A 17863-nucleotide genomic window follows, 5' to 3' on the forward strand; every position below is an offset into this window, starting at 1 on the left:
GGAATTGAGGGAAAAGCTGGAGGAATACTTTGAACTAAATGAGAGCTCGGTTGACTCCCCAGGCACACTCTGGGAGGCATGTAAAGTGGTGATGAGGGGTTGCTGCATATCACTAAAAACAGGGGTACTACGGTCCATAAGAGGCACCTTACAAACGCTAGAATCAGAATTGTCAGCACTTGAGGCGCTACTCCAGAGGTCACCTACGGATAGGGTCAAGTCTGAGTTTCGCGCGAAGCTCACGCAATACCAGGAGGAGGCAGACAGGGAGGTGGCCTTTCTAGCGAAAGATGGGCAGGCCCGAAGATACGGGGAGGGAGATAGAGCAGGAAGGACACTGGCCAACATGCTTAGAACACCAAAGGGAGCGACCTATGTACTCGAACTAAGAGATGAGGGAGGGGACTTGGTGAGGGAACCCCAGGCCATTCTCCAGGTCATGACAGACTACTACCGCACACTTTACACGTCCGAGGTCACGCCGGACGACCAAACCCTCACAGACTACCTTGACACTATTGCTCTGGCTTGGTTTAACAATGGGGCCAGACAGTACATGGACCTACCGTTCTCGCAGGAGGACATACGGGCAATTATAGCGAGTATGCCGCCTGGTAAAGCGCCGGGACCAGACGGACTGACGTCAGAATTCTACAAAGAGTATGCTGATATATTGGTGCCTAGATTGTATAAGGTCTTCGAGGAGGCGGTTGAAACGGAGATACTGCCGCAATCGCTGCGTGAGGCATTGATCATCACCTTACTCAAGCCTGGTAAGGATCCCACAGAGCCGGACTCCTACCGTCCCCTTTCACTTATAAACGTAGACGCTAAGATCTACGCGAAACTGCTAGCGGACCGGCTAAAATATATGCTGCCGCAGATAGCTCTCTCGGATCAATCGGGATTCGTCCTAGAGAGATCCACATCTCATAACCTGAGAGTTTTGTTCGGGTTACTCCACTATCTGGACCCCAAAGTTAAGGCCGCTGCTGCACTGCTTGATGCGACTAAAGCATTCGACTCCCTCGAATGGAAATTCCTACACACCCTCTTTACTCGAATGGGATTTAGTCCACTGTTCGCCAAGCGGATAGGCATTCTGTATAACGGCCCGACTGCGCAGGTGAGAGTGAACGGACGAACTTCAGACGCTATCGAGATTACGAGGGGGACGAGGCAGGGATGCCCGCACTCTCCCTTACTAATTGCTATAGCGACTGAACCTCTTGCGGCACGTATGCGGCAACACCATGCTCAGAGGAGCATAGGCTTCACTTCGCGAGGTCTGCTGATCTCCTTATACGCGGACGACGTTACAATTTACATGATAGATCCGGAGGTGAATTTTGACCCACTGATGCGTGAGGTGCTTAGATATAGCGGCCTCACTGGGATCAATATCAACTGGTCGAAATCAAACATGTTACCACTAACGGACAACACGACCAAGTGTCATACTGAATTTCCGATTGACTGGGTCACGGGGGACGTCAAATACCTGGGTATTAGAATCAGCCGCACTATACAAGAAATCTGGCTGTCGAACTTTGGAGTGGCGATGGACTGGCTAGAGGGCAAAGTCAAAAAGTGGAAGACGCTCCCGCTCTCGCTAACGGGCCGCATCGCTATAGCAAAAATGGTGGTGGTCCCCAAATTTGTATATTTATTCATAAATATACCCCTGCCACTGACGATGGCATTTTTCTGCAGGCTTCGATCTGCCGTTATAGAACTGGTCTGGGCAGGTAGGCAACCTAGAGTGGCCTGGAACCTTCTTACTCTCCCGTTCCGCCAGGGGGGTCTGGCTGCGCCAGACTTGGAACTTTATGCGTATAGTGCACAGGCCCAGTATCTATATTACTGGCACCACCCGATCCCGTACCAACCGCACGTGGCCATAGAGACGGACGTGGCAACCCCCTGCCCCCTCAAAGTGGCGGTGTACAAAAAGTATAAACGATCCCACGAGGACATCGACACTGTGGAGGTGGTGCACTGGGCATGGGCGGGAATAGCCAAACGCGCGGGCGTGAAAGAGCTGTATGCACCGAGCATGCCACTAGACGGCAACCCCTTGCTGGAACTGCTCACGGACGCGGCAGTAGTTCGAAGGGCGAGTGAAAGGGGTCTGAAGGTGGCGGGCGATCTATACCCAGATGACACTTTCATAGCGCTACAAGACATGACCGATTCCACGAACCCGACGGCATCGGAGCTCTTACTTTATTATCAACTGCGGGCTGCGTGCAAACGTAGATACCCGGTCTTCCCGGAGGCCCCGCCGACAGTAGCAGCATTGGAGGCTGTCCTATCGAACGCCTCCTCGCACAAATTGATAACGAGAATCTACAAGGCCACGCAAAACACGACACCTGTCCTTCACACTGACTCGAGGATGGCCTGGGAGAGGGAGGCGGGAATCGACATATCAGAAAAACAATGGACTTTTTGTTGCACACAACTAGAACACCTGTCGCCCAACTACAGACTGAGGCTCATACACTTTCATTTTTTGCACAGAACGTACCGCACATCCATACAACTGGTTCGGATGGGGCTGTCGGATGATGCCTCTTGCTGGAGATGTGGTGAGAGGGAAGCCACATTCTACCACCTGTCTTGGGACTGTGGCCAAATACACACGTACTGGGAGAACGTTTTTCGCAATATAGGTCAGATAGTGGGGATACCCGTGGGTCTCGACCCCCTCGTAGGGCTACTGGGATTTGTGCTGCCTGTTCCGGGCACATCAAGAAAGCTAGTGGCGCTCTTACTCCTACTTGCCAAGAGACAGATAGCACTCAAATGGAAACAGAAGCCCCCGCCTACTATCTCTGGTTGGATAAAGTCAGCAATGTACTGCAGGGACCAGCTGTCGGCATATTGGGAATTGATGCCACTCCGCTCTAGGCCCGCTGATATCTGGCAACCTATGGTGGACTGGCTAGCCCGTTCAGGAAATGATGAGAGCGATTGATGGTACAGTTGGGGCACCAATAGAGGGGGGGGGGGGGGGCAGGGGAAGGAGGGGCAGGCTCCAAGTATAGCACCAGAGTCTGTGGGCAGCGGGATTTGGAGACAATTAATCGATATTGAGTATGCTGATTTGTGATGTTCTCACACGTATGTTATTGTTAATTGTTGAACAAAAGTACTGAGTCACTTATCTGTGAAAGTGTACACGATTTGATGGCTCGCTGTATCCAGTCGTAACATATGCTGCCTGCCTCCGGGTTGTTGGCTGAATAGCGGTGTACACTTTAAAGGAACAAATAAAGGTTTTTTAAAAATTAAAAAAAATTTTTTAAAAAAAAACATAAATTCTGGATGAGTGACCCAGATGTTGAGGGCATGGCAGCGGTATGGATTTGATTTAGTCCTGCCTCTCTTTACAACAGTATTGGCATGTTTTTCATATATAATGAAATGTGTTAACAAAGATTTAAAATCAAATGAAATCACTTTCTTGCTTTCAGGATATGGGAATTTTAACTAAAGTGGCTTGCAGATGGTAGTTCTTAGCAGTATTAATTGGTGGATCTGTGATCACCACTCACTGGTACGATAATGAACCCTCAAATTTGATACCATGGTGGAAAAAGTGAATTAAATACATGGTTTAGAAAAAGCCTTTGCAAAATATATTGGAGCCATGTGCAAATTTCAGGAAATGTGGAGGTCATATGAAAATTGTATTTAAAGATATTATCTAGATTTCTTGATTAACAAAATCGATGATGTTAATCTAAATTCAAATCTCAAGTTTAGATTTCATTGATTATATATTTATGGGTTAGTGCTATCTTTTGGTATTGTGAACCTAGTATAGTCATTGTTATTATGTGTTTTACCACCTCAAGAAACTGTATACAATTAAAAATATAACAAAGCATAAATCCACAGCAATCCTAAGAATATGAGTTGAAGATTTGACTCATTCTCCTAGTCTCAGATGAGCCAAAAATAAATATTCAATTATTCATTTCCTTATTGTAGATCTCTAAAAAAAAAAAAAAAGAACATCAAAAGCATAACAACTGATAAAAAAATGACAGCAGGCCGTTGACATCTACGCACCATGGATCGGAAACAACATCCCCATATCCATTAGGAGCACCACAACATTTCTACTATTTAGGAAACAGACTGCAGAGGGCTCCACTGCCTTTTGTCCAGGTTCACACTATAGACACAGCACATCCATACATCCATACCCAATAACCAGTGTGCTTCAACATTTAAATGAATCAGTGCATAACAGCACGCTAAAAGTTTTTAGGTATTTCAATGAATGCAGGCCTAGTTCCAAGTGTCATAGGAGCACTTAACAGAATATTTGTTTTTCAACAGGAGCATCTCAAACATTGAGTAAAGAGCTCAGAAATGTGATTGTTGGGTGCATATTATTGAGACACTACTGGACAGCACACTCTGCTGTTCGATTTTTTCATTTTACAATTTTCCATTATCGGTGTCACCATTTGAGGCATCATGAGATAAAGTAAACCATTTTGTGGATGCATTTCTGTGAGTGCAAAGAATAAACACACCCTTAAACAAAGGTTTGACCTTTTATTTCCATGAAAAGACTTTTTGATTTGGATGTTCTTAGACAGGGAATGTATTAATAGGTGCATAAGATCAGTTTGATAACTTCTCCATATACCATTTGGCATGAAAATATTACTCAGAGGGATTACAATAGAAATACCATAATGTGCAATTCAGCATAAGACATGATTAGTACAATAATGTTAATATTTCATTTCATATTATTTGTTGACTGAACATAATGCTTTTCCGTGCAGCCTCTCTTTTCTCTCCATCTAAGAGTTAGAGTTCTTGTCACGAGGAGTCAAACTGATTTTTAATGTTGCTGCCTTTGACTCGTACATAATGACATTTTACAGGCTAGAATCTTTAATGATTGAACGTTCTTGCTTTTGTTTGTCATGAAGGCAATGTGTTTGCCATGAAAGTGTGGCATTGTGTTTGTCCAAACACTAGATTGAGGTATTGTTCGGTCTCCTCTGTACTCCATGAGACTGACCCTCCATAAAACACACCCTTCTCTAATTCTTGAGAGGGAAATGTCTCAACCATTCTGTCCTGCTCTCTTGTGTATGTTTTCCTTTCTGATTCAAATTTATTTTCATTTTATTCCTGCCCTATTACTTTGGTCTTTTGTGTGTTTTTTTTGTATTGGACTTGTACACTCCATTACCCTTTGTGGTTTCAATCCATCTTATCAACAGTTAGAAATGTGCATTTTATTTTCAAATGACTGCTCTGTGCCTTAGTGGAAGGGCACATACTTCTTGCTTGGTAGCACTTCAATAACATAAAGAAACAGATGTGCTGTTGGTTTTATCCAAGGTATTACCTTGATGAACTGTTTTGCTCATACAGTTTCTATTTGAAATGTAGGAGGGAATTGTATGTGTTCAAAAATCCATAAACAAGCTCAATTCATGCAAAGCACATGATTTAAAAAAGAGCTTGAACACCAGTTTTAAAGAAGACATCTGGTGAATGATATAGTCAGTCTGAAAAACCAAGCAAACATCATCAATGCCTATTGATTGTGATTGTTAGCGATTAAGGACTTGATATATTGAACTTTTTGTTCCTTCTACAGGAACGGTTCCTTTAAGATTCGAAGCGCGAATCCAAATTTAGGCAGATAAGTCTACAGCCATTTTTCAGAAGGTTCCATGTCAGAATATTTCATAGAAAATATTAACCTGGGACAATATAAACTGCAAAGTATTGAATTGCACAATTCCTTCAAGGAAAGCCCTCATAGAGGTAGATTTGCTATTATAATTGTGCATCTATGTTCATTGATGCTATTTTGCAGTTTATGTTGTTGCAGGTTGATTTTCAATAACCAACATTTGAATTCACTACTAATGGAGATAATACTTTCTAAATTAAATAGATTGGTTATTTGTTTCTCTTGTATAGCCTCTCAATGATGTGTTCTTTGATACCAACGCACATGCTCATCCATGGGTTATATAGAAACAGTAAGAACTTCAGGCGCTTCTGTGGTTAGAAGATGTCCCATTTTGAGACAAAATGCAAGGGGGGCCATAAACGTACTCACAAAAGTAAGATACTTTTGCCAATCTTGAACAACTTCCCACTTAGCCCAGAACTGGATCATTTTCCCTCATGACTTCCTGAAGCACAGCATTCAACTGCTGTTTGAATCGCACAACTCCAACCAGAATGTCTTCCACCATGATAGATTCATATGTTTTATTTACAGGTGATGTCACCAAAAAGGAGGAAATTGATGGGCCTTCAACATAGAGGCCGCATATTAATTTCACACATTGTCTTGGGTTCCTTTCTGCTTTAACATCAAAACCACTGGCAGGGATGCTTTAAGATATGGGTTGCTTAAACCTGGCACACATTGTAATGAAACCCAGTTCGTTCTGCCAGAGCCTCTTCTATTATCTCCATCACTTCATGCTCTTTGGTCATTGGCTTCCGTTGCGCATTCGAACAAGGCTCCGTGGGAGTCGGCAACGTTTGCTGGAAAACAAATCACAATGGCGGCAGATACAATTTTGTTTCCTTAATCTCTCCTTCCAATTTGTCTTGCAATATACACTTACTGATATCAAGAGAATAAATTACTTTTTGCTTTTCAAAAGGGCAATGGCACATAGCTGTGAAATTGTTTGCACAACAAATGGCGATGACAGTAACATTTTTAAATCTTCTCATTCCCTAAATTAATAGGCTGTCTATAAATGTAGTGCTAATTGCTGAGTAAGTGGTAGTACTTTTACTACTCATGACATTTTTTCATTTATGTTTTTGAAAATTTGCTAAGGGATTGATTATTGAAGGCACAATCTGCACAGCAATGAACAATTATAAATGTACATCCCGCAAGTAACAATTGAAATCATCTATCATTTACATCATTTTGTTTCGAAATAGCTTGAAAGTTACGATTACACGTCTGTGCAAAATCGTTCATAGAAAAATATATGTGAGAAGTATAAATAGTTCCTTGTAAGACTAAAATGTTTACCAGTTGTCAGTGCATTACATTAAGGCAATGGTGATCTATGCATTGTGTCTAGAGTCTTTATAATGGAGGCTGAAATAGTGTGTCTTGAATACTCAGAAAGGTTAAATATATATATATATATATATATATATAGCTTAACATCAGAAAAAGAGTTATAGTACCTTATTTCTTGATGTTTCTTAATGGAGATCAATTATTGTGTCTGGGATAATGGTGATAGACATTTTGGCCCTTATTCACTAATTAAATATTGATTTAGCTTATTTGTGAAAAGTTATGTTTTTTTCTATAAGCATGCTGCTTTTGCAATTCACAAAAATGTGGATCTGATAGAGGCATCTAACTGCAGATTTCTTGCCTTTGAATTTCCCCAGGCGTCTGGCTAGATCCAGAAGATTTTTTTGTGAGCTGTACCCCTGCGTGCCGGTAGGTAGCGTCGATCAGCTTCACATGGTGTCGTCTGAACTGGCAGTGATGTCTGCATCACCTATTTAGGCACCACCTCGGGGTTCTGACATCAATTCCTTTATTTGCGTGTGAGCCAGCACTGATATGAGAGAAGAGCTACCCCTTTGTCAGTTTTTGACAGGATTTTTGTGATGTTTCATTCTTTTTAGAGGTTTCCGCCTGGTGTATCGAGGATATCAGCGAGAAAGACAGGCTGTAAACCATGTGGTGCCTGTCACTATGCCATGTCGGTGACGGACCCGCACCTCATGTGTTTGTGCTGTTTGGAGTGCGACCATGACTCAAAGTCGTGCTCCGACTGTCAGGCCATGGCGCCAAAGGCTTTGAGAGAGCGGGCCCTGAAGCTGCAAGTGGGCTGACAGCCGACTTCATGTGAGCCATGGGCCCGCTCGAGAGGAAGGTCTCTTCACCATTCCAGGAGTCCAAAGTTCTCCCTGTCCTACTCCAAATCGTCGGGCACCCAAGTAAGAGGCACAAAAAACACTAGAAGTCAAAGAGTGCTTTGACTTCTCCTTGTCCGTTGACCGACACGACGAAGGAACATCAGCGTTCCAGGCCGGGTTCCTCGGAACCTGGGCCTGGGCAGATCCTGGGCCTCTCCAATTTTCTGGGAGCCGGAGCAACCCTGCTCAAATCAAAGAATACTATGAGGACTTATGCCTCATTTATGAGCAGCCTGACCCCCCTGGCACGCCTTAGGGCCTGACGGGGTCAGAGGAGGCCCATCTGGTTCTGCACCAACTGCCTCTGCTCAGATGGGCCTCCATGGATCCAGACCAGCTCTCTTCATGACACTGTAACCTTCCCTGCCACCGCCAGCCCCATTCTGATACCCGACAACATGGAGCTTCCTGATTTCGGTGCCAACAGGACCCCTGCATTCTAGGTCGAAGCCTGAGCCCTATTCTCAAGGGGTAGTCCTCAGGGAGAAATAGGAGGGGTCTGGACATGTCTCCAGATACCGGCATGATTTCTCCCCCTTCTGTGGCTACAGAGAAGGGTGCTACATATACAATGGTGGTAAGGAGGGCAGCTGACGTCCTCAACCTTCATTTGCCCTCAGTGGCAGTCAAGACTAACATCTTGATGGAGATGCAGCAACGAAAGTCTCCCCCTCTAATTCCCTACTCTCGTTCAACAAAGTCCTCACCATCGTCCTTCGGGGACCTGGAACAAACCCAGTACAAGGGCTCATGTGAATAGGAGGACTGCCCACTGCCCAGCCTCCAGGGGACCCAGATTTCTTCACCTAACACACCACTGCGGAGAGCTTGGTGGGCCAATCCTCCACTTCCCAATGGTGCGGTTCCTGCTGCTCCCCTGGACAACGAATCCAAGAGGCTGGATAGCTTGGCAAAGAAAATATTTTCTTCCGCCAGCCTTGCATTGCAGCCAGTGAACACCGCATGCTTATTGGGCAACTGTTCTCACACACTGTGGGTGGAAATGGCTGCGCAAGTGTTGCCACAGGTCTCGGAAGAGGCCTGGGCCATTCTCCCTCAAGCAGTTAAAGGCAGGAGATATGCAGCAAAGTTCACTATTTGCTGTGGCTTGGACACGACAGACTCCATGAGCTGAGTGGTTTAATCGACGGTGGCACTCAGACGCCACACCTGGCTGAGATCTGGCTTTTCATTGGATGTGCAGGCTTCCCTCATGGGCATGTCCTTCGATGGCACCCGTCTCTTCAGAGACAAGGTAGACTCAGAGCTGGAGCACTTTAAGGACTCGTGTCATCCCCAGTCTGTCTTTCGCAGCCATGGAAGGGGCTTTGAACAGCTCCAACCTTATCCCAGCCACTGAGTCACGCAAGCTTCCCAGCCTCTGCGTGGAGGAGGGCGCAGTTCCTATGTGCCTTGTGGATTGGGTCCTGCCACCACCCCTCCGGGAGCCTCCAAACCCGCCTAGTTTCGCCTGTTTATATCATGGGTGTCCAGTTATTGGCAGGATCCGCCATTACCTCCACCACTGGCAGTCCATAATATCGGGCAGCTGGGTTCTGCAGATTGTCCAAAGGGTCTAATCCCTTCCCTTCGAGACTTCACCTCCCTCCATGTCTTCATCGTACAACTGGCTGACAGAGGATCATCTGTCTCTGCTCCGGGAGGAAGTCATGGCTTTCTTTGCCAAGGCAGCCATAGAGAGGGTTTTGGTATCAGAAGTAGGCTGTGGTTGCTATTCCAGCTACTTTCTGGTCCCGAAAGAGGACAAAGGCCTTCATCCTATCCTAGTTCTCTGAGCCTTCAATTGCTTCCTCAAAAAGGAGAAATTCAAGCTGCTCACATTGGCTCAGGTTTTGTCTGCCCTGGACCCAGGAGACTGGCTGGTAGTTTTGGACTCTCATCCTGCCTGCCCACCAGTGTTACCTGCGGTTTATGGTAGGCCATGAGCATTTTCAGTTCAAAACCAACCTTCACGAAGGAATGAAGGCCATGGCTGAATGGATGAGGAACAACCAACTGAAGCTGAACTCGGACAAGGCGGAGGTCCTCATCCTCGGATCCACTCCTTCGGCCTGGAACGACTCCCTTTGGCCATACCATCACACCTCAGGTGTTAACTAAGGCGATGGTGGTGGTCACGGCTCATCTGCGCAGATCAGGGGTACCAGTCTTCCTCTATCTCAACAACTGCTGGTTCAACACTCAGGGCTCATCCCTCAGCCCAACTCTGTTTAACATCTACATGGCACCGCTCGCCCACGTCGCCCGTCGGCACAACCTCAACATCATCTCCTACGCCGATGACACCCAGCTGATCCCCTCCCTCACCAAGGACCCCCACACCGCCAAAACCAACCTTCACGAAGGAATGAAGGCCATGGCTGAATGGATGAGGAACAACCGACTGAAGCTGAACTCGGACAAGGCGGAGGTCCTCATCCTCGGATCCACCCCTTCGGCCTGGAACGACTCCTGGTGGCCGACCGCACTGGGAACCGCCCCAACACCCACCGACCACGCACGCAACCTAGGGGTCATCCTCGACTCCACCCTCTCCATGACTAAACAGGTCAACACCGTCTCCTCCTCCTGCTTCAACACCCTCCGCATGCTCTGCAGGATCTACAAGTGGATCCCCACTGAAACGAGAAGAACAGTCACCCAGGCCCTCGTCAGCAGCAGGTTGTACTACGGAAACGCCCTCCACGCAGGAGCCTCGGCCAAACTCCTGAGACGGCTCCAACGCATCTAGAACGCCTCTGCACACCTGATCCTCGACATCCCTCGCCACATCACATCCCACCTGAGAGACCTGCACTGGCTCCCGGTCAACAAGAGGAAAACCTTCAAGCTCCTCACCCACGCACACAAGGCACTCCACAACACCGGACCAACGTACATCAGCAGACGACTCAGCTTCTACACCCCCACCCGCCAGCTCCGCTCCGCCGACCTCGCCCTCGCCACAGTACCCCGCTTCTGAAGAGTGACCTCCGGTGGCAGATCGATCTCCCACCTCGCCGCCAAGACCTGGAACACCCTCCTCATCCACCTACGGCAGACCCAAGACCTGCTGACCTTCAGAAAACTCCTCAAGACCTGGCTTTTCGAGCAGTAGCAGCATCCCCCACCCCAGCGCCTTGAGTAGTGCGCTTTACAAATTATATGATTGATTGGCAGGTTCCCTGAACACCAGTGCGAACAAACTCCTGTTGATGCCTAGCGGATCGAGAATGGCGTCTCCACTCAGAGGTGGTGCAAGGTCTCTTTCAACAGTGGGGAGAGCCTTGGTTAGATCTGTTCGCCTCTGCCAAGAAAGCGTAATGTCAGCAGTTTTGTGCACTGGAGTTTCCAAGGCGGCTCTCGCTCAGAGATGCTTTTTATCTCAAGCATCTTGTATGCCTTTCCCTCCATACCACTCCTGCCCAGAGTTCTCAAGAAGAGCAGGACTGGGCCCAAGTCACCCTTGTGGCTCCAAGCTGGGCACGGAGAGTCTGGAATCCCTAGCTTCTGAACATGAACATCAATCCTCCGATCAGGCTTCCCTTTCCGGAGGATTTCCTGTCGCAGCATGGGAGGGCCCTCAACCTGAACCTGTCAACATTTCGCCTTCTTGCGTGGAGATTCAGCGGTGACAGTTGATAGTTTTCGACTTTCCTCCCGAAGTTGTCATTTTATTCTGGCAGCCCGGTGTCCCTCCACGAAGACGGTATACGCCTGCTGATGGAAAACATTTGTGTAATATTGTACAGTAAAGTCTATTGACCTCTTTCAACCTACCATTCTGAGATTTTACTTTTTATTCTGATTCTTGCCCAGCAGGGCTCTGCTCTGGGCACTCTGAAAGGTATCTTTCTGCCTTGTCTGCCTTCTTGCGGCTGCCTGATCAACCCTCCTTATTTAAACCTCCCATTGTAAATAGATTTCTAAAAGGTCTTGTACATATGTTCCCACTTTCATCTTTCATTATGCCTCAGTGGGACCTTAATTTGGTTCGCACATTTCTGATGTATGCTGACTTCTAGCCTTTACAGAATTGTCCCCTCAGGCTGCTCACCCCCAAAAAGCCTTTCTTGTGGTGATTACATTGTCCAGGAGTGTGAGTGAGCTGCAGGATTTACCATCCAAGCCATCCTCCCTATCAGTTATTCCTCACAAACTGGTGCTTTGCACTAGGGCCTCTTTCCTGCCAAAAGTGGTAACACCATTTCATGTGGGCCAATCTGTCACCTTGCCCACTTTCTACGCTCCTTCACTTCCTCTAAAGAAGCGGAGCAACTCCACCGTCTGAACCCAAAAAGAGCATTGTTGTTCTACCTTGACCACATACGAGAGTTCCAGGTAGATGGCCAACTCTACGCGGAATGTTGGTACGAAGAAAGGTCGGGCAATGCAGAAATGGACCAGCTCTCGATGGGTCATTCTATGCATCAAGATCTGCTTTGCACTGGCAAGACACAGCTCATTCCACTAGAACTAGGCTGCGACCACTGCGTTAGCCCAGGAGTTCCAGCCCTGGACATCTGTCAGGTAGCAACATGGGCATCCCTGCACACGTTTACTAAGCATTACTGTTTGGACAGTCAGTTCCTCTGGAACTGGCACTTCGCCCATTCGGTCCTGCAGAACTTTTTGTCTAAATTTGTCTGCAGTCCCACCTCCGCGGATGGTATTGCTTGTGTATCTATTCAAAGCGAAGGAATCAGCGGCTAGATGTCTCTATCAGATGAAGAAGTTACTTACCTTCAGTAATGCCTTATCTGGTAGAGACAATATTCCGCAGATTCCTTACCGACCCACTCATCCTCCCCACTCTCTGGATAGATTTCTATGGTCAGGGCTGATCCCTTAAGGTCCCTGGTTTGGACACACCAGTGTCAGTGTACTTCTTGGCTCTGCGCTTCTAGCATGGAAAGTCGTGAAAAGTAACTGATGTCGGCGCACCAAGGTGGGGCCTATACATGTGACATGTACGTCACTTCCTGCATCGCGGCCGATACGCGGAGCCGGCTGACGCCACCTACCAGCACGCAGAGGTACTGTTCATGAAAAATCTTCCAGATCCAGTCTGAGCATGGGGGAAATTCAAAGGAAAACAATCTGAGGCTAAGTTTTGTCTCTACCAGATAATGTTTTACTGAAGGTAAGTAACTTGTTCTTTTAAACACATAAAATAAGTTACTTGCACAAATCCTATGAGAATAATCAACTCTCATGATTAGGAAGTGGACGTTATAGGATGGGACTGCCTTGGAAGTGTTGGCACACTCACAATTGTATCTATTTGTAATGACAAATCTTTATAAGATCTATTCCTATCCAGGGAAAGATGAGACATTTACTCCTAAATCCCTTTGCTTCTCTATCAGATGTTCGCAGAACTTATGAAAGAAAAACGCTCAGCCCATCAGGTTTCCTGATCAAGGCTTCAGTTGGCATGGAAAGAGTTGATGGTCAAACCTAATGTAATTCTCTTCGGATGTATAACACTTACTTTCTCTGGTACGGATGCAAACTCCCGCCGACAAACATGTGCAACAATTCCTGCAGCCAACGCATCCCCAAGCACATTGGTCATTGTGCGAAATCGATCCCTAGCAGTAGAAAAGACCACAAAAAACATTTTTTTAATTATGATGTTTTAGAGCACAGATAAATGCAGTTTATAACTAAAATGACTTAAGCCCTATAATAGAAAATCATTCTTCCATTAATTAACACAAGGTCAACAACTCTACAATCTTCATCTTAACTTTAGACTTATCAGTCATGAAGGTCTCCAAACACCCTTTAGAATTACAGTGTACCAGCTGGACCCTAGCAAACATACTCAGTCATTCCCTGTTTGCACGTTCTTCTGTTACTCCAAGTGCACCACACATCAACATATGTGCATAAAATAAGCTGGATACCATATCATTATTAATAGAGCACTGTGTAGCTTTAAAGTGAAACTTCACAAATGAAGATTTATTCATCTAAAAAATCAAGATAAGGTACTACAATGCAAAATCTAATATTGAGATGGTATACATAGGTGCATAAGGCGCTACAGCTTTAAGAATGTACTATACAATGAGCGAATGATGCTCAGGGATATTAATGTCCTCAGTGAGTGATAGACTTTTGGATGTAAATTTAATGCCATATCCCTCTTAGTAATCATCGCTATGTACACTGGTGGTTTAACTGTTATACATTTTGTGTGCCCATTTATCCGCTCACTTGCTCTGTGGGCTCATGTCGACATCTCCCAACAAGGAGATGCTTGTCATAGGCTGCCATCTGTATAACTTGCACATAGATGTGACTATGTACTTAATGCTGAAGATAACCACATACACGATTCATCTCTCCATCCTATTGCCACTTCCATCATACTGGACACTGCCAGGTTTGTGTTCTGTATTTGAGGGGAACAAGCTCACCTCATTCATGTAAACTATTACCTACCCTACAGGTGTCAGAATCCAAAGCTGGACAGCAAACCAAATTCTGCCCTGGCAAAAATGCTCACACCAACCTAACACTAGAAGAGGCTGGGCTACAAGGTGAAGAAGGGGCATGGAAGGGTAATAGCAGCTTATCCTTCTCTGGAAACAGGCCCTTAATACTGTAATCCTATATGGAAATGTAAGGTGATAGAAAGGCCTGTCCGTCCCTTGCCGCACCTGGCCAGGCAATTAGCATTAGCTCAAGAAACCATAACTTGAGCCCCTGTCATGAAAACCGCAACTCGCCCACCAAGTGAACTACTCATGATATCACATATGATGTGACATATGGCACCACAAACTGTATTGATGACATCACTCCTGACATTACAAATTGTCTACAGATGACATTCCAGATGACATTTCTATGAGTACATTATCTTCATTTGATTTTTTGAATGCACAATATTTAGGGCCTGATTTAGATCTCGGCGGACGGATTACTCTGCCACAACGGTGACGGATATCCCGTCTGCCGAAATATAAATGCTATTATATCCAATGGGATTTATATGTCGGTGGACGGGCTATCCGTCACCGTTGTGACAGTTACCCTTCCGCTGAGATCTAAGTCAGGCCCTTAATAATGTTGCATTATTAAGTTATGTCATTTATTCGTATAAATATTGTAAAGTTATGACAGAGCATTTATGGGTTGTTTCGCCGACCATATCTGGGCAATTTCAGTGGTTTTTGTTTTTATATTTTAACCATGGGGTATTTCAGTTTTTTAACCCCATGTTAACGTGTTATAATAATAATAATAATAATAATACCGATATTTATATAGCGCGAACAGCTACCTCGCAAGGAGGTGTCCCGGCGCTGAGTAATCATTTTTCCAGGCAAAAAAGGGCGGAGAAAGGGGGAGGGAGTGTTTAGTTATTCTGGGAAAAGAGCCAAGTCTTTAGCTGCCTCTTAAAACTGGCTTCCGTTGGAGCCAATTGGATGTTGGCCGGTAGGGCGTTCCAGAGTGTCGCCGTGCAGGCAGAGAAAGATCTGCCTCCGAGTCTGGCTCTCCTGGCGCGGGGGATAGAAAGCTGGTGTCGTGAATTAGAGCGCAAGCATCTCTCCTGATAGTATCTGGGGAGTCTAAGCTTTAGATAGTTGGGACAGGTCCCCTTTTGGGCTCTAAACGCCAGAGTTAGAGCCTTAAACTTGATTCTGCAGGCTACAGGGAGCCAATGCAGATTGCGCAAGTGCGGAGAGACATGCTGTTTAAAAGGGATGTTTTTTAGCAGTCTCGCAGCCGCGTTCTGCACGATCTGCAATCGTTGCACCAGATATTTGGGTAGGCCAAGGTAGAGGCCGTTTGCGTAGTCCAGTCTGGAAGTGACTGTAGCATGGACCACCGTCTTGCGACAGTCTTCAGGCAGAAGGGACAGAAATTTGCGTAGGTTTCTTAGTTTATGGAGACAGCACGCAGAGACCTGCTGTATATGTGGAGAGAAGGAAAGACTCTCATCCCATCTTACTCCCAGATTTTTCGCATTGGTGCTGGGTAGAGGAGGGAAACCCATTTCGGAGGGCCACCACAGGCTTGGGGGGGGCCGAGTATGTTTGCCAAAAAAGATGACCTCAGTCTTACTCGCATTCAGTTTGAGTTTGTTTGCATTCATTATGGGCAGATGTAACCATAATTCTGTAGTAGGGGATCTCTGTGTATAGTCATAATCTAGTGAATAGTCCCGCCCATGTGCGTGGACCCCGGAGCAATCAAAAATAATCTCTTAGAGTGTCGAAAAATGCACAGACACTTAAGAGAGAATTTAAAGACAGATAATGCAGCCTGAAAAGGCTACACTGTCCAGTACTTCAACTAGAAATTCCACCAATAAAATCCACAAAACAGCAAAGCCTGTACAGATTTCCCTTGCTTACACAGCTAAAACCCTCTGGAATGATAGAGAGGAGGACCTGGACAGACAAACCCCATAGGCTGCCATTATGTGGCTCAGAACAGGATACTGTGCCTTTAAGAGAACTTTCCAGAACTTCACAGTATCCCAGAATGCACTGCAGGTCCCAATTACTTTCAGTTCTTTTTTTCCGGCTCCTGCAAGCAGGACCCTGGAGCATTGAGCTCTCCCTTTTCAAGGGTTTATTGGTGTTTTTTCACTTAAATATCGATTTGAGTACTTTCTAAGTACTTTGGGGCTTTTCTTCTTGGTTTTTGCACTCTTTTGATGTCAAATATGCCTTCTTTATTTGACAAATGCCCGGAGTGCTCCAGGAAGATGGCTAAGCCAGACCCTCATGAGGTGTGTATCCTCTGCCTGCCCTCTTCCCATGTTCCAGAGGAGTGTGAGATCTGTAAAGGCTTCTCTGGCAGGACCCTGAAGGACAGGATGAAGATCAGACTTCAGGGCCTCGAGGAAAGGAGGCTGAAGGCGCAAGGTGGGTCTGGAGGGGCTTGATCTGCCCATGCTGAGGCCTCTGGGGGGCTCCCCAGGGGCAGGAAGTCCAGCAAATGTCCACAGTCTCCGTCTGGGTCGGTAGCACTGACCACGACGTCGAGAGGAAGGTCACCGGCCAGCTCCCGGTCTCCCCACGGCTCTGGGTCGAGAAAACGTCGCCCGTCGACGTCGAGGGACTTACACAGGCCGCCGTCGAACCCAGTGACGATTTCATTGTCGTCGTCGACGTCGAGTGATCGGCGTCGACGGGCCCGGCGTCGGCGCTCTCCGTCGAGGCGATACCGCCGATCGCCGGCGTCGAACAGGACATCGTCGTCGTCGAGGGGATCCTCGGCGTTGAAGCCGCCGTCGAAGCAGAAAAGATCGCCGTCGAGGCAGAAGAGATCTCCGACGAAGAAGAAGTCGACGTCGAGGCGGTCGAGGTCGCAGTCGAGGCGGAAGAGATTGCCGTCGAGGAGGTCGAAGAGGTCGCCGTCGAGGCGGTCGAGGTCGCCGTCGAGGCACAAGCGATCGCCATCGAGACATAAAGGCTCGTCGTCGAGATGGTCGGGGTCGACGTCGAGGCATAGAAGCCATTCGACGCCGAAGCATGGAAGACGGTCGACGCCGAAGGGGCGTTCGACGTCGAGGGACCTGCGCTCGACATCTGACGATCATTCTTCGACGTCGAGGGGTCGTACTATCAGGCCTAGGACTGTGGGGGACTCCCCCTCAGTCTGGGAAAGATGGCGGGTCACCGGGATCGGTGTACTCGGAGGTGTACACTCCGAAGAAGTCTGTTACTCCTCCTCCTCCTCCTCCACCGTTGCCAAGAGGTCCACATCCGTTGCCTCCTCTGCCTCCGCTTCCAACAAGACCACAGACCCCTGTGCCTGTCAAGCCTCCTCCGGTTCCACCGAGGTCGGTCTCGTTGCCCAGGCTTCCGACACCCCCAAGAAGACTCCGAAGTCTAAAGAACCACCTAAGCCCAAGACGTCCGCCCCG

General features: G+C 46.9%; 1 protein-coding gene across 1 annotated transcript in view; it reads right to left on the reverse strand.

Moving 5' to 3' along the window:
• Positions 1-4562: 4562 nt before the first annotated feature.
• Positions 4563-17863, reverse strand: part of LOC144799680 (excitatory amino acid transporter 5-like) — a 258239-nt gene continuing 244938 nt past the window's right edge. Inside the window, exons 10-11 of the mRNA XM_078671162.1 lie at positions 13463-13562; positions 4563-6549 (exon numbers count right to left, since the gene is read on the reverse strand). Of these exons, the coding sequence (XP_078527288.1) occupies positions 6412-6549; positions 13463-13562 (238 nt within the window). The 3' untranslated portion in view covers positions 4563-6411. The remainder of the gene's footprint in view (positions 6550-13462; positions 13563-17863) is intronic.

This window comes from Lissotriton helveticus, chromosome 12 (genome assembly GCF_964261635.1).
Source record: "Lissotriton helveticus chromosome 12, aLisHel1.1, whole genome shotgun sequence".
NCBI classification, from domain to species: Eukaryota; Metazoa; Chordata; class Amphibia; order Caudata; family Salamandridae; genus Lissotriton; species Lissotriton helveticus.